The sequence below is a fragment of the Meleagris gallopavo genome, chromosome 16, assembly GCF_000146605.3.
Source record: "Meleagris gallopavo isolate NT-WF06-2002-E0010 breed Aviagen turkey brand Nicholas breeding stock chromosome 16, Turkey_5.1, whole genome shotgun sequence".
In the NCBI taxonomy this organism is placed as follows: domain Eukaryota; kingdom Metazoa; phylum Chordata; class Aves; order Galliformes; family Phasianidae; genus Meleagris; species Meleagris gallopavo.
Genome location: NC_015026.2, coordinates 10,978,090 through 11,001,252, shown reverse-complemented (window position 1 = coordinate 11,001,252; position 23,163 = coordinate 10,978,090). Strand labels below are relative to the sequence as shown.

Below are 23,163 nucleotides of genomic sequence, written 5' to 3'. Positions count from 1 at the left end.
CTGAGGGCGGCCGTGAGGAACCGCCGCCTCCCGCCCCTTTCCCCGCCTTCTTCTCCTCCTCCTCCTCCTCCTCCCGCCGTCCGCCACACGCCCGCGGCTCCCGCAGGCGGCACGGCCCGGGGTCCGCGCGATGGCCGCCATCCAGAACCTGCAGCTGTGGTGCAAGCAGCAGTGCGAGGGCTACCGCGATGTCAGCATCACCAACATGACCACGTCGTTCCGTGACGGGCTGGCCTTCTGCGCCATCCTGCACCGCCACCGCCCCGACCTCATGTGAGTACCGGCACCGCAGGGCGCAGCCCGTCCCATCCGTCCCGTCCCCTCAGCCGATGTTGCCCTCAGCCGCTCCTCGCTCCGTTAGCACCGACGCTGAGAGTCTGAGCAGCGAGCCGCTTTCCCTCCTTACCTCCTCCTGCAGGGAGCTGCGGCTGTACGATAAACCTTTTAAAAAGATTCTTTCCTTTGCACAACGTCTTCAGGCACCGCTTTGGGGTTTCGCTCTTCGCTGTGTGTGTTTGTTGAGTCCTGGCTAAGCAGGCACACGGCCGGGCGCTGCGTCCTCCTGTTTTCCCAGCCGCGGTTCTGTCTGTGGGAGGCAAAGCGCTGCCAACCTTTGCTGCTTCCTTTGCTGTCGTCCCGTGGGTTTTGACCCGCCTCTGCTCCAAACGTAACGCCTGGGTATGAGAATTGTTAAAGGAAATTGGAAAATGGCTAGGAAGGGTCCTAGTTTTTGTCGGTTTTTTTGTTTGTTTGTTTGGGTTTTTTTTGGCTCATTGCACTTTGGGGTGGGGGATTGAGGACGGAACAGGCAACAGAGCAGCACAGCCCAGGTGTGTTGGTTTAAGCATTAGGTCATTCCCAGCGAGACGTGGCTGACTGGGGTACGTGTTCTGTACTGGAGTTTTCCAGTTGTTTCTTGAATTCCGCCTTCCCTTGGTCTCCCAATGCAGCCTGACACCTCTTTATGTGTGGAGATCTTTTATAGGTGCCTTACTGCTGGTGGAAGCCCGAGGAGAAGCTGTTGTTTGGCACTCACTCCTCTCTGTAGCTTTGAAACTTGGAAGGGGCCGGAGCAGCCTTGAGAACAGCAGGCTGCAGGAACTTTTGCATGCCCGCTCAGCCTTTCCTTCCCTGCCCATGCTTGGGCTGTCACCATGGTGTTGCTCTGTGTGGCTTCCTGACGTGCTGTCACATCCACCTGGCTCCAAATATTTCCCTTCCTTCCATTCATTCACAGTCCCAAAGGTATGAAATACCAGAGCAGAAAGGCTGATACGATGGGAGGCACTCACGAAAGGCCTGGGGCCACTTCCTGGCCAGCTTTGGTGCCAGCCCATCCAGAGTATGGGTGTGAGCAGGGCCCAGCAGCTCGGGAACTGGGACTGTCAACCTGGCCCTCTTTAGTGGGTTGTTACAGTCCTAGAAGTGTGCGCTGAGGGTTGTAGATAGATGTATCTAAAGTAAATGTTTCTGTGCCGGAGAGGGGAAAGGATCCCTGCAGCACCTCTGATCTGCTGAATTCCTCTCATACTGGAAATCCTGAAGGACTTTGCAGAAACTCCTTTTGACTTGGGCCAGTTCGGCAAGGCTGCCTGGGGGTGAAAGTAAGAGAAGCTTTCGGTATGACTTCCCTCCTCAGTGTCAGTGGTGCAATGTAGGAAATCACCAGGTATACCCTTGGCTGGCCAAAGTCCTGCTGAAAGTAAATTATACTTTCAAATAGTCGTCATTTCAGGCTGTGATGTGTACCTCAGCTCCCAGGGCTGAGCATTTGTGCAGTTCCCTGGGAATCTATAAAAGCCCTTTTGGCAGTTTGGCAGCAGGGTGTACATGTGGCTGTGATTTTTGCTTCATGGGGGCTCAAAGTGGTTTATCCTGAGCTCTTCCTTGCTCCTAGAAAAGTTGAAGATTAAACGCATCATACTGAAAACAAAGCCAGAATTGAGTAACTGGTGTTTGGAGAGGCAGTGTTTGCTGCAGCTCTTGTATATAAATTGCTTGCAGGACACGATGCAGTCACGGCAGCAGAGTTTTGTAACAGCGTGTTTTCCATCTTGGTTTACATTCTTGGACTGAGGAGTGCACGATATGGAGAGGTGATTTCTCCTTGAAAGAGCCTGAGAAATTCTCAGGAAAACTTGATGCAATTACAAAGTGTGGTAATAATCATGTGCTTCTCTTGTGGATTCCATGGGTCAAAGGGCAGGTTGGTGCAGGGCTCTTCCCTATTCTTGTTTTCTTGCCAGGAAACATACGGACAATGTGATAATTCCTCTCAGACTTAGCCAATTCTGTATGTTATCAGTGAGCAGGGCAGGCTGTATAAAATTAGAAACCCATTTCCAATTCACTTCCACTCACCCAGGGATGCGCAGACAGACTGAGCACTGGGGGAGCGGTGGCACACACTGAACTACCATGGAAATCTGTTTCTCTTTCATCCTAGATGAAGTGTGCATGGTACCCTGCCATGGGGGCGAGCCCATTTTCTGGGATTGGTGGCAGAGCACTGAAGTCCCTCTGGTCAGAGGGCACGCAGCCTCACAGCAGTGTGCCCTGCTCTGCAGCTGCTGGGTGTGATGGCACTGGCTGAGCCAGTTCTGGCTGGAGGTTTCTTTGCCCCCATCCGATAAGTGAGTTAAAAGCAGCAGGGGAGCCGCCCACACTCACTCTGTTATCGATGCCAGATGTCAAATAAAGCTTTTGATTAAGCTCCTTCTGTTCATCCTGGATCCTGCTTGTTCCCAGAGTGCTGACAGTGTTTAGCTCAGTGTTCTGGGAATGGGATGGTTGTGAAATCCCCCTTGACAGCTGTACGCTTGGGCATGCATGTGTGGTGGCCAGAACAGAGCAGCTGTGTGCACCCGTTCCTCCAGCAGCATTTTCTGGGTCGCTGTCAGCTCAGCCAGGCGGGATGAGGCTATGAGCTGCCAATATGATCAGGGAGTTGATAGCCTCTGGACTTTCCCTTCTCAGTCTGCTCAAAGGTGAAGGCTCTTAGTGCAGCATTGACACAGAGGAAGCACACGTGCTTTCAGAGGTCTGTGGCATGCTTTGTGAGCACTGGGTCTGCACAGCTGGAGCAGTGGGTAATTGCAGAGATTTTTGGGTGCAGGAAATGCTTGGCCACTTCTTGCTAAGAGATGGACTTTCTGGAGAGCTAAAAACTTAACTACTATTCCTTTGCTGGTGAACTCCACTCTGATTTGTTTCCAGCACTGGAGGCACTCTTCTGGGTCAGGTTTATGTTTCTCACTTCTTCCAATTAATTCAGTTGCCTGTGTTTCCTCAGTGGAGAACTCCTACTTCTCCATTTGTATTAGCTTTGCTTTCTTAGAATCACATTGGTCTGGAGAGCTTTGTTATTCCACGATAGGGGATGCACCAGCAAGATCAACTTTCAGAAGAAATACTGTATGCAAACTGTTCAGCCAAATAGCGAGGGAAGCAGATAAGCTGCGAGGGCACAAAGTTCTTGAAATGACCAAGGGATCTGGTTGTTTGCACCCTCCTTAGGGAGCAGGAGGGGATTTCAAATGTTCACCATCAAAGATTCAGGTTTTTAGGTCCCTGTTCTGTTCCACGCAAGTGGGAGGCTGAACAAACAATCCTATTGCAAACAGCCTTCAGCAAGGTGCGAGGGCCACAGACTGGCAATAAATAGGTGACTGCTGTCACTGAGCTGGCACGGATCTCCTTCAGGCCTGTCCCACATCTGCATTTTGATGTGCTGATGCAGAGCAGAGCCACGACCTGTTGTGGCATTGTGTTTCCAGCTCTTGGCTGTATGCTCTACTCCCAGTCCTGCCGTCCCCTCCTCTCTTGGTGCTGTGTTACACCTCTGCGTGGCCGAGCAAGCTGCAGCTCCTTGCTGCCTTGCAGGTGTTTTCCTGTGCTCAGGATGTTCATGCTGTAGAGTCTTCATTGGCAGCGGAACCGGCAGTGAGGCAGAGAGCTCCAATACTTCCTTTAGCTGGCTCTTAAAAAAGCTGATTTTCTTGCCTGACACAAAACAGAGTGATTGTATCTATTGTTTCCATGAAACTTTTTGTCTTGTAGTTATTTTCATCCATTATCACAGGCAAGGGAAGTCTTGTGGCAGGATCACTGCTTGGTGAAAAGCCTCTGCAAGTCCCTTTGCATTTGCACAGGATAAGAGTATGTGACTTAAAGCTGGGATGTGCCTTGTCTTCATGTGCTTCCTGGGGGAGTCTGAGCTCTGGGTCTGCTCTGCTGCTTCCTGTTTGTTCTCTCCTTCTCCAACATAGCAGCCCCCGATGTGGGAAACAGGGGAGGAGTCCTGGGCTGTGCGTGAGATGTGTAGGTGCTGCCTTTATAATGTAATGCTCCACTTTCTGTATGAAGTAGATAAAGCACCTGGCTTGGTCCTTGCTGTTACAAGTAGTGGAAAAAGTTCCCCTGCTGCACTGCAGATCGTGTGTTTGTCTCATGAATAGATTGCTGAGAGCCAGCTCTGCCCTGGCTTTAGCACTGCTACCCACACTCTTCTGGAGGTGAGGCCAGCAGGGGTGAAGCAGCATCAGTTACAGAAAGACTGCATACAAACGTGCAAAGTTGGTGGTGTAACACTTGTTTGTCAGTGAGAGTTTCCTTGCTGATAAAAGCCTTGCATTCAGCTTTGTGCCAACAAGTACAAGGATTGTAAAGCAAAACTGGATTATTGGAAAGGAGCTGACCTTATGCATTGCCTGGGCAGGAGGAAGCAGCGTTGGAAGCAGGGGTGCCTTCCAGAAGTCAGTATGTAGCCCCAGGTTAGCAGTCATGATAAGTTTAAAACATGTTGATGTTGAACATTCCCTAAGAAAGGGACACACACTGCTGTGAGTGAGAAAGCACGCTGTGTGGGCTCTGCTTCCAAGGCACAGGCTGCCTTGTGCCCTCTGGTCTGTCCTTCCAGGTCTCTGTTTTCAAGTTCCAGACGTAGCCTGGTGGCACCTGCATGGAACCAGAGAGCACGTGTTGGGGGAGAGCAAGTGGTGGAGACAGGAAAAGGGAGATGATGTCCAGAGCCAGTGAAAGGGCAGGAGGATTGTTGACTTTGGCTTGTAACTGCAGACAGTAATTGTCTCTTCCTTTCTGGTTATTGGTTATGATTACAAATCAAAGGTGACAGCCCCAGGGAGAGAACTAGATTTTTACAAGCAACTTTGGTGTAACCAATTGCAGGACTGTGTTGTGGGCAAAGGTATTTCTTATGCAGACGCTTGGTACTGGAGGAGGAAAGAGGATTTGAAGCCAGAACTTGTGTACTGGTGGAACCAGCAGCATCTGAGGTCAGAGGACATGCATGCATTGAAGGAGGGTGAGATGCATGCGGCATTGGAGGTACCCAGCCCTTCTCCAGCGTGTGAGATCAACCTGTGGGAAGACAAACTGGAGGCAGTTTGGATGTGTCTGCTTGGAAAGTATTTCTAGGGAAAGAGTGTTGCAAGTCTGGCTGGCAGCCATAGGTTTATCTTCTCTCTTGGGGTGAGAAAGAAGCAAGGCTTTCTGCGGGGGAGGGGGAGAAAGAAAAAACAAATCAAAAGCATGAATTAGAACTTGCTACTGGCTGTTTCAGCAACCCCCCTTAATCTGCAGGGCATCGGCATGTCCTGTCTGCAGGAGGCTGCGGAAGTCAGCCCTGCAAGGGTAGCTGTGCCAAAAATGTGTTGTGCTGCCCGTGGGCAGATGGCTGTGCCTGCTGGGTCTTCTGCCCACCCCTGCCCCAGGAGGTGCAGCAGATCTGTGGCCGTCTGCAGGCTCGCATGGGGATCTGCCACACTGCTCCCTCTGCTGCATCTCTAGAAAGGAAGAGTGGGAGAAGGTGCTCTGTCCTCCACATGAGTGGGGCTCAGAGAGGTTTGAGAAGCTGGAAGTGAAGCAACTTGTTCTATGTCACCACCTGAGATTTTTCTTTCTGTGTTTCAGAAACTTCAATTCCCTCAGTAAAGAAAATGTGTACGAGAACAACAAGCTGGTAAGTGGATTTTAATACTTTACTTTTGGTAGAATGGTTGATGTTCTCATACCCTAACCTGACCAGACCTCAGTAGTGAAAACAACAAAGGAAGGGGAGGTAGTTTGATAACTGATAGACTGAGGATTTGGGGAAATGGTGTTGAAAGAATTGCTGTTGACAAGGAGAAGGAGTAGACAGCTGGCCCAGGCAGTGAGCTTGGTTTCTCCCGTCCGTCTGCCTGGCTGGAGTTGGTTGCAGATGGTGGAGGTCAGAACGTTGATGTGGACTTGTGTACACAATGAGGGGTAGAGCCGGAGATGGTACAAGAAAGGAAGGTAAGGGGTTCCCCCACTTCTTGCTTCTAGCACAGGAAATTGTTTCTGCAAAGTGTAGAAGTCCTAACTTCTCATCTTCCCACATCACTCCAGGATGAGTTTTCAGTTTCTCTTGTTCTCTTCACAAAGAAAGCTGGACAGGCCAACCCACTCCTGCACTGAATTTGAACACAGGCTTTGTGCTCCACAAAAGGATTTTCTCTCTCTCTCTTTCCCTCTCTCTCTCACAAGGATAGAAACAGCAGCAGATTAAACACTTTTCTTCCCTTGGCATCACTCCACACAGCTTCATGGCTGCCTGGCCAGAGCTCGGGCAGTAAAGGAACTGCCTGCAGCTTCCTCCTGTCTGGACTGCAGCAAAGATATCTTCTGACACAGTGAGCTACCTGAGGTGGTCTTTGATTCCAGGAGAGCTAAAAGCAGTGATCCTGTGTGCATTGTGCTCCTCCATGCACTCCTTTCAGCTTCCTTTCAGACCTGGTCAGGTTCAGCAGTTATGTTCGGACTCTGGGGTTCAGTCCTGCACATTTTTCTCCTCTAGGTGAGGTTCAGACTTGTTTTAGTATTTGGGAGGTACGAGGGTCTCTTTGTCCTGGACTGAGTGCTGTGAGCCCCGAGTGCTGCTCCTTCCCCATGCCTGACTGATGGTGTCTGTTCTGCTGGTGACTTTGTTTTTCTCTGGGAAATGAGCTGTACAACCGACCTCCACTGCTTTTCCTCATGAAAAGCTCCTTTGTGCCTCTCATAAAAAACAGTTGCTAAACTCTTAAGTCAGACTATGTTTCTTTCCTTTTCTTTCCTCCATTCCTTGCTTTATGTCCTTTATTTTGCTTTCTCTCCCCTATTCTGCTGGAGGATGACTTGTTTATGTTACCCTTTCACTGCTGGACTCCTGCTGGCCTGGCACCTGAGTGAGATTTCCCCCTCCATTTCCCCACAGCACTGGGTTCTTGGGCTGGTCTCCTTGGGATGTGAGCAGTCTGATTTCTCCCAGCACTTTTCCTCTGCTGTTGTTCAGACCTTCCCTCATGCCACACACTGCACACTGTTCAGTGTATTTTTTTCAAGGGCCCTATTACTCAACAAAAAAATATCTTGTCCAGGCTGCAACTTGTCCTGTGAGGTCATTTTGCCAAGAAAGAATGTGTCACTCCTCAAGTGCCAAAAAAAAAAAAAAGAAAGAAAGAAAGAAAGAAATTATTGTTGGTGGCTTTTTTCTCATGCATAAATGTGAGAAAGGTTTCTAGAGACTTGACATCCAGTTTCCTCAGTGCTAACGGATGATGGCATGGTACAGTGCATACAGCAGAGGAAAGCTGTGGCTGATCTGCTCAGATGGCCTCAAGTATTGCTCTGCCTCCTCTATGGCCTTTGTGAAATGGGAGCAGTGGTGCTTGCCTCCTCTGTATGACCTTGGAGCTGCACTGGTGAAAAATGTTGCTTCTTTAGAGGCCAGCACAAGAGGTAGAACAAAGCAACTGGGCTGTGCTGGGTGGCAGGGATGTTAGATCTCCGGGCAAGAGCAGTTCCCAGGAACAGGAAAACCCCACTGGTCAGAGCAGTTGGGCAGCCAACATGATAGGAAGTGTTCCATGGAATATATTAAGTACCAGGTTACAAGACAAGCAAGTGCCAGGCCGGGCTGGCAGCCGGGATGACACAGCCGGAGGTGACTGGCTGTAAGCGTGCTTAATGTCAGCCTAGTTACATTTTTACTGGGATACCCAATGGAAAAAAATGGTAATTATCTTGCTAAATAATAGTGGCTGTTTGTTTCTTCTAAGCGGGAGTTGGCGTGTGCACCAACTCTGTTGTGTGTCCGTGCCAGAGGTCAGATGTGGAGGGGTTTAATATGTGCAAATCTTGCTTTAACTGTTTCACTGTGGGTTTCAGCAGTCGCCTTCCTTGTGCCTCTGCTCCTGAAGGTGCTGTTTTCCTTTCCTCTGTTGGCATTTCAAAAGGTGTGCTCTGTAGGGAGAGGGAAGGGATTTTCTCTCATAAGTCAGGAAGGAAGAGGGCTGGAGAAGGTCTCTAACAAAAGCCTTATGGTAAATTAGGCAAAGACACCATTGCTTTAGGGATGCTGCATTGTTTGTGTGTGTGTCCTCTAGAAAAGGCTCTCCTTCAGTGGCAAAACAAAGTAGCTTTTCTGTCCTTTGTCTGACTTTGATCCTGTGGTTTCAAACCACATAGAAGAGTATTTGCCCCAGTACGTGCTGTGTCAGCATGGAAATGGGTAAGCTGGGAGAGAGCTAGGTACCAGGAATTCTTCTTTATTCTTCTCTTCTCACTTTCTAGTCTGGGAGAGATGATTTCCCTCCCAAAAACAGATTTCCCTACTTTCAAATGGGGAAAAAACATGTGCTAGCAGGAAGCGTTAACATTTGTGCAGCACTGAGATAGAAGGCTGCCTGCAAACACCTACCAGCTCACCGTTAATTGGAGAGCACCCCAGGTTGGGCTGGAAGCCTGGCTGCACGCCTGCCAGCCCGGACTGACACAGCCCCTTCTGCCAGGCCTCACTCACTGCAGCTGTGCACATCCAGACAGAAGCAGGCTGCAGGAAGAGCAAGGGAAGCCCAGGTGAGTTCCTGTGCAATGAGCTACGGCCAGCTTGCCAGGCCAGATTTTTGGCTCCCTGCCTGAATTTCTCAACGCGGTGGCTGGAAGCCACGACTCTGTTGGTTTCTGTAACGGCCGTACAATGTAGGAGTTAAACTGGTGCAGCTGTTCCCCAGTAGAGTTATTATTTGAATGAGGCTGTCTGCCGTGCAGTTTCTCTCGATGCAGAGCAGCTCTGCTGCCTGGGCTGGACAAGACCCCCCACTTCTTTGTTTTCTTCCTTCCCTAGGCATTTCAAGTGGCATCAGAGCAGCTGGGGATCCCCGCCTTGCTGGATGCAGAGGATATGGTTGCTCTGAGGGTACCAGACAGGCTGAGCATCATTACCTACGTTTCCCAGTATTATAACTACTTCCATGGACGTTCTCCTAGTAAGTACCATATGCCACGTAGAGGTGGGCAGGACTGGGGATTAATTTTGTGCTTTTCCTTGCCTTCTAACAAACTTAGAAAGGCAAAACAGACCGCTCAGAAGTATTTTGGTACCAGAACTGTATCAGCAGGGGGAATCTGACCTCTTTACTCGTTGGAGTAGCACAGTGCTTTTGGAAGGGCACAGAGCTGTGCTTCATCTTCAAAACCTGCGCTTTAAAATTTAAAATATCATTTAAAATTTTGTATGGTACAGCCAGATAGGAGCACAGAAAGTTCAACTCCATGATCTACACCACAACTTTCCTTTCTTGAGCAGCTTTATCACTGCTCTAGTCCTTGCCATGCTGGAAAGAACATGGAGTCTAACAATGCTGAGCCTGCCTGTGAGTCTCTGCCAATGAAACAGCATCCGCAGTGGAGACTATACAGCAGAGCAGACTGGTATAGGAGGCAGAAAAAAACAATTCCCTCAACTGGCATGATTGCAGTTGCAATACTTTCAAGCATAAAACAGGCCACAGAGCTGCCAAGACATTGTATCCATGTACTGGAGAGTTTATCTGGGCTCACAGGAGTGCTATTGTAGGCTTGGTTTATATTTGGCTTTAAGCATGAGCTTTATATAAGAACATGAATGACTTAACTGGTTAAGGTGAATCTAGATGGAGGAGAGAAATATTGAAAGCATCCTACATCTTAGAAAGAAAGCTAATTCACTCTTGAGAGCTGTCTTTGTATGTAAGCTCTTCTCCCTTCTCCGTGTTTTCATACAATTAAGCAGGCTTTCTCTTTCCCACCACAACCTCTTCCCTTCCTCCCGTTGTTTGTTTTTTTTCATGTTTTGAAATCATGCTGAAACAAATTCCATCATGTTTGTGCCAAGTTGTGGGAATCTGGGTCAGTTTGGGGTCTTTACTCCCTCCCTCCCAGCATCTTGCCTACCACATCGTCGAGCACAGCACATTTTTATACTCTCTAGTGTCTAACAAAATGCTCTGATTGCATTCCTGTTGCTGGGGTGAATGTGTGTGTCTGAAAATGAGCCCAGCCAGGAATGTGCCCTCTGACACTAAGCAGGCTCCTAATGCTATAGCTTTGCCCTCTGGATGGGTTCAGGCAGGACCATGAAATAAGCAAGATGCAGGCCAGAAAGGGTGAGCAGCCAATTTTTTATTGAGGTCAGACATTTACAGAAGAGTTGAGCTGAAGCCACCCATCTTTGTGCCAGGCTTTGGGAGCTCAGTATGTGTGGAACAAGCAGGCAATGAGAGCACAAACTGAGGCTTACGTGTTCACTGGTTCTGGTGTCACCAGTCTGATTTGGCTCTATGTTAGAAGAGCCCTGGGTTTTAATTTGGATAGCTGAGAGAAGTCTGCTGGGAACTGGGCTTCCTGTCTGTCCCTACAGCCTGCACAGACTCCCCTTGTATTCACTGGGAAGGGTATAATCTCTTTTCAGATAGGTGGTCATTTAGTTGGTTGCTCTTAAAGCAAAGCTATGGCTCAGATAACTGCTGAGTTCCCACACGGAATGCAGTGACATTCAGAATAGGAATTGGCACAAAAATAACATCTCAGTGAGACAAATGAGGAGTCTTGTCTGTCAGAGCTGAGCATGAGACCTTATTTCCCTGGGAAGTCTACCTGCATTTCCCAGAGCATGGGGAATTCATGCTGGGCTGACGGCTGAAGTGTAATGGTGATTCTCTTTTCTCAGCTTGTTGTGAATTTAGAGGGATTGTCTTTAATCTGCAGTGAAGAAAGAATTGGGCATTTGCAGGCTTTTTGTGGCAAGTCATGTTGGTTTCTGCATCAGAATGGCCATGTCACATCCAAGTGTCTGTTGTTGCAGAATTAGCCATATTTAGAGGTCACTTCTTTGTTTGACAAGTCTGTCTGTTCAGTGAGTGTCCCAGCTGGGACGTGGGCTGGACACCCACAGCAGTGAGGGGTGAGGATGTGTGGGAAGTCTGGAGTGCAGCAACTTGAATGAAATAAACCCTTTGTACTTTGCTGCTTTAGTTGTGATGTGTAAATGTGCATTTAATCTTTGGTGAAGATTAAATGCAACCAAACTGTGAGCCAGGTACAAACATGGGAACAAACAGGTCTTGTTCACACTGTCAAAGAACAGCGTTTTTTATTTTCTGTGGAATTTCTCTCAGAAGGAAAAAAAGTAGCAGTATAATCTGTCAAATTATTCCTGCATATATTGATAAAACTCACTTTTTGCCTCTTGTCTCTTGTTCCACTGCAGAACTGCTTATGAAGAAAGCCTGTGTCTCCTTGTATGACATTTGCAGGTTACCCATCAGGCACTTCTGGCTCTTCTATTGTAGATAACTCCTAAGTTCATAGGTTTTCTTTATGTTCCTTTTAAATCTTCCCTCCTTCCTTTCTTCCAGTTGGAGGCATGGCTGGGATCAAGCGTTCTTCCTCTGAACTTCAGGAGCAGCCTGCTGGGAAGAAAGCTGTTCCAGGACCTCCTAAGCCAGTGTCTCCAAAACTGCCTCCTGCACACCCACCAGCCAAAGCTAAGCCAAAAGAAGCCTCCCCAGTCACCACAGTAAGATTTTGAGTTATTCTTTCTGTCTTTAATCTGTTCGATGAACTTGGGAGTATTATGCTATTTCAAGGCAGCTAGTTGTCAGTACTCAGTCTCTAAACTTTCTGCTCATCATGGAGGATTTAATCTGGAGGTGTGGATACTGCACATATTCAGGTGGGAGTCATTGGGAAGACGTCAGCGAGCTGTGAATCATCTAGTGGTAAATAAGAGATGGATGTCTTAGGACATGGCTGTGTTGTTTCTAGCCAGTAGACCATGGGGATGGGGATTTCTAACAGAAGTTGTGGGGTTTTTTTGTTTTTTTTTCTTTTTTTCTAGAAAACACTGATTAATTTCTTAGAAATAGTTTCTAAAAGCAAAATAGGGATGAAATCAGAGTGGAAGAAAGGAAGCTTCTCTTTTACTAGATTAAAGACATTTTCCAGCCATTTAAATCCATAGACCTTTGAACTTCAGTTTCCTGCATGCAAATTAAACACCCTGGTTCCACATTGTATAAAATAGGGGTTAGCCAGAGCAAGGATTTTGCTTTTATCCCTTCTCTGTCCCAGCAACTGGCTGTGGTCAAACACTTGATTATCTGGGAGATTCTTGGTTGTATGTGAGTGCTGCCTGCTCACACGTGCTTCTTCCTACAGAAGGGTGTCCTGACAGAGAGTGGGAATATCCGTAGCAGCTGCTGTGGTATCTGTGGGAACCACGTCCACCTGGTACAGCGTCACTTGGTTGATGGGAAGCTCTATCACAGGAATTGCTTCAGGTATGGCTCTTCAAAGTGGGAGCACAGGCCTGTGGGTTTCTGTGGGGTAGTTGTGTTCTTCTGGGGCTTGAGGGAGAGATGTGAGGCATTCAGAGTGCTGGAAAACATTTCTGTCAGAGTGGAGGCTGCCTGGGCCTTCTCTTGACCTGTGCATAAGGGAACTCTTTGCACAGTTTGTTTTTCAGCCACACCTTTCCTGCTTCAGGCCATTTGTAATTGGCAGCTCCTGTTTTGGTGCCTTATAAACATGCATACAGGAGCCTGCTCTCTGCCAGTGTGGTGACTTTGCCCTCTCTGTGCTGGCAGTGAAATTGTGCCTGCACTCTCAGCTGTATCAATGACCTTCTCATCCTCTAAAGGATGTATTCTGAGACTTTCTTACCCACAGGTGCAGGGAGTGTTGGAATGTGCTTCTTCCTGGAAGCTACAAATCTGGGCCTGAGCCCGGTACATTCATCTGTACCAGCCACCAGCAGCCAGATAATGTCCAGATCTCTGGGCTCAGCAGCACTCGGAACAAACCTGAGAGCACCCCAGCCCCTACTAGTGCCAGAGCATTCCAGAAAGCAGCAGAACCCAAGAAACAGGAGCAGGTGTTGAAGAAACCAAGCCAGGAAGGCCTTGCTAATTCAACCAAGCCATCTGTTTCATCTTCTGGAAGCTCTGGCTTCAGAAGTCTAAATACTCCATGGTCGTCTTCAGCTGTAAATAAATCAGAAGACTGCAAAGGTACCCCATTGGGAAATAAAACAGATCATCGTGAAGGTACCACATCAGGACCTCTTTGGACAACCTCCAAAACAAAAACACAGCAGGCCCGTGAAAATTTTTTTCAGTCATTAGAGTCCTCCAGCAATAAAACCTCTGATGCTAAAAACCACGACCCTTCTCATAGCTCTGGTAAAATTTCTTCTGGCAGAACTGCTGCTGGGGTCACTCCAGCGAAGACTGAGAAGGCTCAGGCACGTAACCATATTATACAAGCTTTGGCTGGAACAAGCACCTCTCCAAGCAAGCCAGGAGGACTCAGTTCTACTGGCTCTTCAGCATCTAGTAGGTAGGTACTATTTCCCTTTCCTTCTTTATTCCCAAGATGACCTTGGGATAACTTGGGAAAGTCTCTGCGTGTTTCTTCCCTTTCTCTGACTTCTTTTTTTGGATAGGATTTAAAGACAAATAAAATGACTCATCCGAGTCTTTGGAAACAGCGTTCGGTAACAAAGGCCTACCCTTTCAAATAGAACAGACTTTCAAAACTCATTAGATCATTCTTTTTCTGCAGTAGCAACTTTTCTCCTTCCAGTTCCCAATCACAGAGTCCAGCTCTGAAAGCACAGACCAGCAAAACAGGCTACACAACACCAAAACAGGAAAAGACCACAGAACCTCTGCCCAAGAGTCAGACGACCAGCAAAGCTGTTGAATCTGTGCACAAGCCAGAGTCAAAAGACCTCAAAGGTGAGAATGACTGATTTGCATACAGCTCTGCCTGGACACAGTAAGCCAAATTTGTGCCCTTCTCTTGGGCCGTTGCAATGAATCTGTCCTCTACTTCCTCTGGCTCCTCTACTTCCTTGCTGTATTACCACATAATTCTGGGGATTGACGCACTTCTATTTGTCCCTGTGCAATTGCTCCCTCTAGCATGGCAATTCTTTCTTCTCTGATGACCTCCAGGCATTTGAATTTGTATTAGCTGTCATCACGTGTTGAGATCATGGTCATTTCTGAGTCTTACACAGACTTTCCAGATGGAAGACTATGCTTCAACTTCAGGATGATTCTGTGGCTGCAGCTGAGGCTTTCCAAGCCTCCTTGTCTGTTTTGAGCTGATCTTCCACCATGGTGGCTGAGCAGTAGGCCAAGGGATGTTGTTTCGGGAGCATTTAGAGTCTCAGTCACTTCCTTATGGCCTGTTTTTTGAGGGGGGGCAGTGCTGAGTGCAGTATCTGTATGGGGTTTGATGTGACTCTGTGTGGTTGTTTGTTGTTTTTTGTCTTCCCTCTCTTCCTCCATTTTTTGCTCTCTAAGAGCAAATCTGAGCTGATTTTGTTGTATTGCTTTCAAAAATGTCTTCATTTCCACTGCTACTGTGTTTCTGTAGCTGCATAGATTTTAGAGCATTTGAGTTGAAAGATGCAAAATGGCACCAAGGTTATTTACAACCAATTGTATATGAATCTGTCCATGTTAAACTTATTGAATTGGTGCTAGTTTGCTGCACAGACATTGTAGCATCTACCTGTGTGCACAGCTTATCTCTTCCTTCTGAGATGCAGATCTGGCTTGTATCTTTTTACTGAATCTGATATTACCTTGCCATATATCTTCATTTAGGAACTGTGAACGCTGGTGAAGACAAGTCTGAGAGCCCAGCAGACTGGAGATCTCGGTTGAAGCCTGTGGCCAACAAGTGAGTGTCTTCAAGTCTGTGGGTCTCTGTGAGAATTGTAGGGGAATGTCCATGTCTGCAGGCTATGTTTGAAGCTGAAGGTCTGTGTGCATCTAAGAGGGCTAAGTTCTTGTGTTTAAACGCTTCTATTTTCAACTATTTGAATGAAAAGTCAAAGACACTCATTTCTGGGAAGGGAGAGCACATTTCAAGTTGCTGGACTCTGGTTAGAAGGGTGTAACCATCCTGGCTGGAGTTCCCAGCCCAGGATGTCCAGAGATCTTATTATGGACCAGTCTGCTAGAGGCATGGTTTCCTACTTTTGTCTTTCTTCTTTGCAGAGACCAGGCTGGCTCTAAGAAGCCTACTGATCACTCACAGGTGGGAACAGGGAGCCAAACACAGAAGGAGAAAAAGCCAACTCCATTAGTTGTTCCATCAGCAAAGCAGGAGTCCGGTACGAAGGATATAAGCTTTGCTTTTGTTTTGCTGGTCAGGCAGGGGACAAGCATTAGTACTGCAATGCACGAAGGGGGTGAGGAATATGGTGGTCAAGACAGTGCCTTGGTTTCTGGGATTTTGCTCTCTGCACCTGCTTTGGCTCTGCTTTTATTTGGAGAGCTGTCCTTCCCCAAGGAGAGGCTTTGTCTTCACAGTATGCTCCTCTTCTGCAAGACAGCTAGCAAGATTTCACTTATTCTGCCTTGCATAAATATATAATGGTGAGAAATCTTGTTGATTCTTACTCACCTTTCATTCTTCTCTTCCACCTTTCTTTCATACTGTGGTGATTTCTCAGGTTTTCTTCAGGTTGTGCCCCTCAGTGTTATCAAGAGAGGAGGGTTAGGACAAGAAATGATGTCAGCTAGTGGTGAATGCCAGAGACTGTGGATGATGCAGGGATTTTTGTGAGGCAAGACTTGAAGTTTCTTGCCCAAGACCTGTCTGTGTTTCTTAATTTAGCTTCCTCTGGTGGAATCCTTAAGAAGAAGTTGATACCCAGCTCAGATCTTACAAGCTTTCAAGGCTGGAAAGATTATGGGGTTTCTGCCAAGAAGGAGGAAGAGGGCAACCACCAGTTGAATCAAAGCACTGTCACATGTAAGATCTCTTCTACCTATTTAAAGCCATTCTCTCCTCTGCACTTCCAGGGGACAACCTCAGTGGTCAGTGTGGGAAGCATGTCCCAGAGTTTTCTGTGTACAAGCATGTAACTGTTGTCATGGGAGGAAATTTGTGTCAATAGTTTTTTGTTAACCAGGAACCAGGCAAGCCAAGGAATTCAGTGGGAAGGGAAGAAATTAAGGACTTTTCAAGGTCACTGACTCAAAGCTAGAACGGTGCTGTCTCCTGATTTGAGGAACTGGGATCTTGTTGTCTCTGTTCCTTTCCATGAGTGGCTTTGGAAAAGGAAAGGAATGCAGAGAACTGTCAGCATGAGACTCCAGCTGGTGGAACCCACTGTGGAAGCAGCCAGGGCTGCTGCTGCTTCTGGGACATTCAAAGATGCCCCAACCAGTTCTGACCCGTTTGTCCTTACTCTTAATCCAGTTCCTTTCTCTTGTTTGTTTTATCTTAATGCTACTGTGTATCTTTACCCTGTAGTCCTTGCAGCTTTCCCTCTTAGGTAGCTCACCATAATGCCAGTGAGATCTTACGGAGCTAACATTCCATATACTTGCTGCTGATCTATGTGCTCAGCTTGTTTATCTCCTTTCCTTACCCTGGCTGTCACTGTGTTACCTATTTGGTCTAGAAGGTCCTCAGAGCAGGGCTCAGCTCTGACTGATCTTTGTCTTGGAGCAGGCAGGATGGCTCCATGTGGCTTGGTGGTCTCGTGTTAGTATTTCTTAGCTGATTAGCACTGTCTTTGGCCTTCACATCTGATGTCTGAGATGCACTGAAGCTCCAATTGTGTTGCCTATTTTAGAAGTTCAGCATGCCTCCACTGCCAAAAGGCTCAGCAGTAAATCTTTTCCCAAGAAGTGAGCCGCAACACAGCAGTTCAGTACCCAGCATCTTTTCCTTCCTTTGCAGTCTTCTAGAAAGCCTGTTAGAACAAGGACTGGTCAATCTGTGAGATGTCCTTGAGCTCTTCAACAAGTTTCTCTTTAGCAGCAGTCAGCACGGTAGAGACTCTCAGGAGGCTCCCTGGCCTGTCTGTCCTGTGTTTCTCCTTGTGTGTGTTGCATCTCCACTGCTTTTTTACAGGTCTGCTCTTTTAATACTGCAGTTTTCCTTCCTATCACATCATCTACATATGCCTTTATTCTCTCTCTGTGGTAATTATCCAGCCCAGCCCCTTGGGTATCCAAATACCTCACACTCTCCTGTAGTTATCCTCGCAGCACAGGTGGGCAGAGGAAGCTGAGGCACAGTGGAACAAACACACATTGCTTAAGGATTGATTTTAATAGGTGTCCAGAGCCTAAATAATGCTGTGTAGCTGGGCCACAGGGACTTCTCACCTAGGAAGTGTTTTGTGGAAGGAATTGAACCTTAGTTTCCTGATGCCTAGGATAAGTTCCCCTAGACCATCTTTGTTTCGTTAGTATTTATTTGATACTTATTTGTACAAGAGCACTGGAGGGCATTTTAAAATACAACTTGTTGTTTCTAGTGACAGTAACCCAATACATCTTTTCTGTCCTTTCAAAGCATAATAAGGGATGTGTTTTGCCTATGCCCCAAAGAGGAGAGCAGTGCCCTGGGATCATGGAGTGTGTGTGTCCAGCAGCAAGGAGTAAATTGGGCTGTGATGTTTCCTGAGGATACATCTCATACATCTCTCGCCTTAGTCAGGGTTTGCCAAACCAAGTGTATTGTCAGTGCCCTCTGTTGGGTGGAAGGGACCTGTTGTGCTCTCATGTGGCGTAGGTACATAGGTACAGCACAAAATTATTTAAAGCTTGATGTGGGCTTTCTTACTTTTTCTGTCTTTTTTTCCTTCTAGTTGAATCCTCTGTTCCAAAAAGCATTCAGAGCATTGAAGCAGTGTCACCAACCAAGGTATGGCTGGAAACCAGATGTAATGGGCACAGACTGGTGTTGCTGGTTATCCTGCTGATGTGCTTGCCAGGATACAGGTTGCCTTCTTTTGAAGGTTTATTTGAATTCCCAGGGCAAGACTATATGATTTTGTGATAGAGATGAGCAGGAGAGATTGCCAATTATCTCCTGTACAAGGGGACAGTGGAGGCTGGAACAAGACAGAGCCATAATTAATAAAATTCTGGTGGACACAGTCTGCCCCAACAAAGAAGGGGGTAGAATGCCTGTGCATTGACAAGTGTGGGTTGATATCATCCAATGAATGCAGCATACCACTGTAATGTTTCAGTGGCCACCACAGTGTTGTGAACAGCCAGCTCTGCATCTCTGCTTACTTGGCCCTTCCAGGGCATGGCTCTTCAGTTTTGCTCCTTATGTTGTTTCCTATTTCTACTGGGGCTGTGCCTTCAAGAGGCAGTTGGAGGGCACTAAGATGTATTTGTTTCTACATCTGTTTTTCTAGCTGCACCCAGACTACATCCCTGAGGAGGAAATCCAGAAGAAGGTACATGACATTGAGAAGCAGCTGGATGTGCTGGAACTGAAAGGAGTGGATCTGGAGAAGCAGCTACGTGGCTGTGAAGGAGGTAAAAGAAAAGGGAGAGCCAGCTCTGTTACAGTGGGGAGGTGTGAGGCTCACATCCTACCTGTGGGCATTCTTGGCTCTGCTTCTAGAAGCTTATACTACACATGAGACACCAAGTTACCAAAAGTAGCTGGTAGAGCAAGATAAAGCCTTGGGAATTTTGAACCCATTCAGGGCTGTTTCCTAGTCTATTGTTTGAGCTTGTGTGTATTTGGCTGAAGAACAGGGAGTTTGGGGAGTGGAAGACTGCTATTGATCTGGTTTTTGAATACCAAGCCAGACTGACTGTCACGATTGGCTCCAATTCTGTGTGGATTCAGAATGGCAAAGCTGAGCCAACCACATGGAAAATGAACTGGGTGCTCTATGGCGAGTATCTGTGAGCAGCTTCCTTGAATCTACAGGGGGTGGTGTGCTTCCTTTCCTTTGTATCTCAAAGTACCAAAGATTAGTTGTTTTCAGTGGATGTTTCCTGTGGCTCATACAAGTTATTCTGGGCTCTCCTTCAAGTGACTGTGTGTTTGTGTCAGAAGGAACTGAACTGATCCAGCTTTTGGATTTATTTCACTCTTTGTCGTCTTCACAGATGAGTCCGAGGATGCCCTCATGGTGGATTGGTTCAAATTGATCCATGAGAAACAGCTGCTGCTAAGGCAGGAGTCAGAGCTGATGTACAAGTAAGCAGAACCAAAAATTCACCTCCTGTGAGCAGTAAGCAGTGAAGGAAAGGAAACGTGGCAGGCCACAAAATTATGTGTTAGCAGGTAGGATGAGGAGGGCTGGAGGAGAGCTGCCAGCATCCTGAGGTATTAGCTGATGGGCCTTTGAGCACTGAATGGATAGACATTCCTCAGTGTCCGTGATGAGCTTGTGGGAAGGGAAACCTTACAGATGTGATGGAGGCAGATTTCTTCCAGTCCATCAATTCCTACCCAGGTGTGAGCCATGCAGAGATGAAGCTTTAGCATGACATGAGAAGAATCCAGCCCGGGGTTGTGGAGGGGCATAACTCATCACTTCTGTGGACTCTTCCAGGATGAAACAGCAGAATCTGGAGGAGAAGCAATGGAACATTGAGATGGAGCTGAGACGTCTCGTGGACAAGCCAGGTGAGGACGAGCTGTACTGAGAGTTCTGCTGGTCCCTGGCTGTGCAAAGCACTGCACTCTATGCACCTAGCCCTAGGATCTCCTTCAGATCTGAATGACTCTTCTTGCCAGATATCAGAGCTTCACTGGGAAACTCTCCTGGCTAAGATGTCAGGTGCAGGCTCCCCATAACATCCAACCCACTCACATTTTCTGAGGGATGTAGGATTTACCCCCGAGTGTAAGGATAATTGAATTCAGACCTTTGAGAGGGACTTGATGGAACAGGGAGGAGGCAGAGGTATGGGGGGGAGGTACCGACCTATAGCTGTGAGACAGACTTTTCTTGTCTTGTGCAGAGTATCTGAAGACACGCAGAGAGAAGGAACGTGAAAAGGAGCTGCTGGATTCATATCTGAACACAGTCAATGATCGGAATAATATTGTGGAGTGCCTGGACGAGGACAGAATCAGGTGAGGGCACTTGGGTGGCAGGGGATCAGCCAACACAAGGAGTGGTCTGCACTGTACTCACTCCACTGTCTAGACTGCAGGGTTGGATCAATGGCTGTTATCCATACTTCTGCTCCATGAGAGGTGGGTAGTGACCTGTCACCAAGCATCTTGTCTTAAATGCTGCTGCTGCCGTTGCTTCCTTGTCAGCTGTTTCTTCAGGTCTGCAGTCATATTCAGTGCTCTCTCAAGCAAATAGTTCTCTGAGGACAAGGGCCGTGAAAATGTATAAGGCAGGGGAAAGAGAAAGAAAAGCTAGAGATGGGGAGGTGGAAGCAGCATGGGAACCCCAGGAGGACTGTGGGAGCATGAAGCTGTGTGTGTGTTCGTCTGCTAAAGCAAAAGAACAGCTGTAAGCATTGTGCTTAGAGTTGGATCTTCTCCAAGTTCAAAGGAAGGCTGCCATGTCAAGTAGTGGGATGTATGTCTCCTGTTGCTGAGAGCAGTTTCCATTTCTTGCCTTCAGGCAGCAGCTCTACCTTGAGGGTTCCAGTAATGCCCTGGCTTTTGGCTCTGGCCTTGCCCAGGCTCTAGGAAGTAGCAGAGTGTTTTTGACTGTGGTGTGAGCATCTCTGTAGAACCGTGGGATGCTGGTGTCCCAGCCTTTATTCATCTCCTAGGGTGTGGTGTTGCCTCACAACACAGTGAACTCAGATGACTCTCATACCAGCTGAGGGAGGGCCTGGCTGCTGTAGCAATGGACCTCTGTGATCTGGAAATCCCCATACTCTTTATTGCTTTAAAGGGGACCAGAAGTAATTTGCTTATGTCTAGGAATTTAACTGTTTTTTTCCTGCCCTCAGGAAGTTGGTTGCTTTTGACCGTGGGAATGACAGTAGCTGTGATTCTACATGTCTTGCAGTGTCTACCACCTAGTCATGAGGCAGAGTAGTTTTTTAATGCCATGCTCTTCCTTTACAGAGAGAAAGAGGAGGACCAGATGCTGGCAGACATGATCCGGAAGTTGGGTAAGGACCCTTTCTGCTGTTAAGAAGCAGCACTGGATAACACTAGGGCTGTGGGTTTCAACATTCTTTGCATCTGCTCCCTCTCCTGTAGATGGATCTCTTGAGACCCAGGAGTCAGAGAAGAAGAAGAACAAGTTCCGCTTGTCCAAAATATGGAAGCAGAAAAATAAGAGTTAAACTCAGGAGTAATGTTACTCTGCGCGCTGGTGCAGAGAGGACTGTCAAAGTGATGTTCTTTTCTTGCTGCTGCTTTCCTGGACTTGTGCAGGATGGTGACGAGGCTTCTTTCCTCTCTGACGTGGAGACTGTAGGTTTGCAGATCAAAGGGACAGTGTGAATCCTCTCTCAGTGGTTGAGGTACACCTTTCCCAGAAGATTTTCCTTCTTTGAATCTAACTCAGATCTGGCTTCAGCCTTGTTGGCAGCTCAGCAGGACGGAACTCAATTTGCCCATCCACTGCTTAGGTCTTTACAGACTTGAATCAGAGAGCGTGGCACTGCGTGTCACCCCACAGGGCCCCCCTCACATCAGCCAGGGCTATGCCAAGGGTACTGTGCTGGTTTCCAAAATGGCAGTTCTTTTTCCCTCCCTGCATCTCCTTTGGCAGAGAGATAATATGGGTCATGAGAGATCAATGGTCTCCCCCTTATTTACACCCATGCAAACTGGAGTTTTCAGCCCCCACAGCCAGGGGAAGCAGACACCAGAATTACCTGTGGGTTGGGATGTCCTAGACCCAGAGACATTTCAGCAGTAGTGCTGTTTCCAGACCTCCTTGTGGGAGTTGTTGTAGGCTGGTTTCTCAGAGCCATGAAGGGCTGCTCACTGCTTCATTCCCTCTATGGGGGAGATTTTTAACTCCTTGTTTCTCTCACTGCACAGCGAAGCGTGGTTTTCATTGCTTGTGGCCCACCATGCTGAAGACGAACAGAAGTCTTTTAACAGCCTTATGCTAACAGGGAGCAGAAGTGCATAACTGGGTTTGTCTTGTCCACCAGCTTTCCGTGTGGGACAAGCACTCATCTCCTGAGTCTGTCCCTGGACATCCAGTGCCCTCAGGGGTTGCCGTGGTTCACCTTGGTGGAAGCAGGGCAGTAATGAGCAGTGCAAAGTAGGCGCTGGGCTGCTGGCAGTGTGTCTTTCTCCTCCACACTCAGCCTAGAGTGACTGCGGCCTGACAGCTGCCCTACGTGGCATTGGCCTTTTCACAGTCAACCTTGGGAGCGGGGATAGAGATTGGCAGGGGAAGATGAGAATAATTCGTGATGCCCCTAGCTCTGGTGTGCACTCCCCCGTGCTTCCTTCCTCCCTCCGTGCCAGGGTACTTCACGATTTCCCTGTGTCCTGTTCTCCAGCAGGGCCTGGGATTTTTCAGCGAGGGGATTTGCTGCCTGCTGTGCCCGGTGGCAGAGCAGAGGCGATGCGTCCCTCACCCACGAGGTGGCAGTGGGACTCTCCGTCCGAGGCAGCTTGCCCTGGGCACCGCAGGGCTGATCTCGGTGGGGTGCCCAGCGCCCAAGGGGTTTCTCGCTGCCCGCAGTGCGTGCGTGCGGTGGGACGCCCTGTACCTGCCTATGTTTTCGTCCAATAAAGAGCTGCTGGTGCACATCTCGGAGTCCCCGTGTGAGTTTAGGGCTGGGTTACTGGCTGTGGGTTGTCCCGCTTGTCACAAACACTGACTCTGGGGATGAGGGTGTCTGGAGCCACTCGTGGTAGCAGGGGACCCGCGGGAGAGCTGGTCCTGCTTTGCACACCTGTGATGGAATAGCGTCCCTCCCTGAGCTCACAGACCAGCTGCAGGTCCTGGGAGAGCAGCAGAGCCAAGGGCTCCCTCCATGACATCCTTTACATGCCCAACTCCCCCTGGCTCCCAGATGGATAAGTGCATTTATTTTCTCCCTTGCTGCTTTAGGATCACACACATCCCCAAGCCTTGCAGTA

General features: G+C 48.1%; 1 protein-coding gene across 4 annotated transcripts; it reads left to right on the top strand.

Annotated features, from left to right (window-relative positions):
- The first annotated feature begins 59 nt into the window (after nucleotides 1–59).
- Nucleotides 60–22,830, top strand: MICALL2 (MICAL like 2). 4 transcript variants are annotated; one of them, XM_019620848.2, is made up of 17 exons: nucleotides 61–273; nucleotides 5,932–5,980; nucleotides 9,149–9,290; nucleotides 11,700–11,860; nucleotides 12,502–12,623; nucleotides 13,012–13,680; nucleotides 13,906–14,081; nucleotides 14,961–15,036; nucleotides 15,357–15,472; nucleotides 15,979–16,116; nucleotides 17,969–18,024; nucleotides 18,530–18,653; nucleotides 19,239–19,329; nucleotides 19,688–19,761; nucleotides 20,100–20,214; nucleotides 21,175–21,221; nucleotides 21,313–22,830. In XM_019620848.2, exons 1-17 carry the CDS (start codon nucleotides 131–133, stop codon nucleotides 21,396–21,398), a joined length of 2,385 nt encoding a protein of 794 aa, XP_019476393.1. In that variant the 5' UTR covers nucleotides 61–130; the 3' UTR covers nucleotides 21,399–22,830. The 4 variants fall into 4 exon arrangements, with proteins under 4 accessions (XP_019476394.1, XP_019476393.1, XP_031411739.1 ...); XM_031555879.1 differs by having other exon boundaries at nucleotides 62–273; nucleotides 13,543–13,680; XM_010719652.3 differs by having other exon boundaries at nucleotides 62–273; nucleotides 13,927–14,081.
- The last annotated feature ends 333 nt before the right edge of the window (nucleotides 22,831–23,163 follow it).

Coding starts and splice junctions, on each gene's coding strand:
- MICALL2 (XM_019620848.2), top strand. CDS start 131: ATGGCCGCCATCCAGAACCTGCAGCTGTGGTGCAAGCAGCAGTGCGAG. Junction 18,025..18,529: donor AAGCAGTGTCACCAACCAAG/GTATGGCTGGAA, acceptor CTGTTTTTCTAG/CTGCACCCAGACTACATCCC. Junction 19,762..20,099: donor ACGTCTCGTGGACAAGCCAG/GTGAGGACGAGC, acceptor TGTCTTGTGCAG/AGTATCTGAAGACACGCAGA.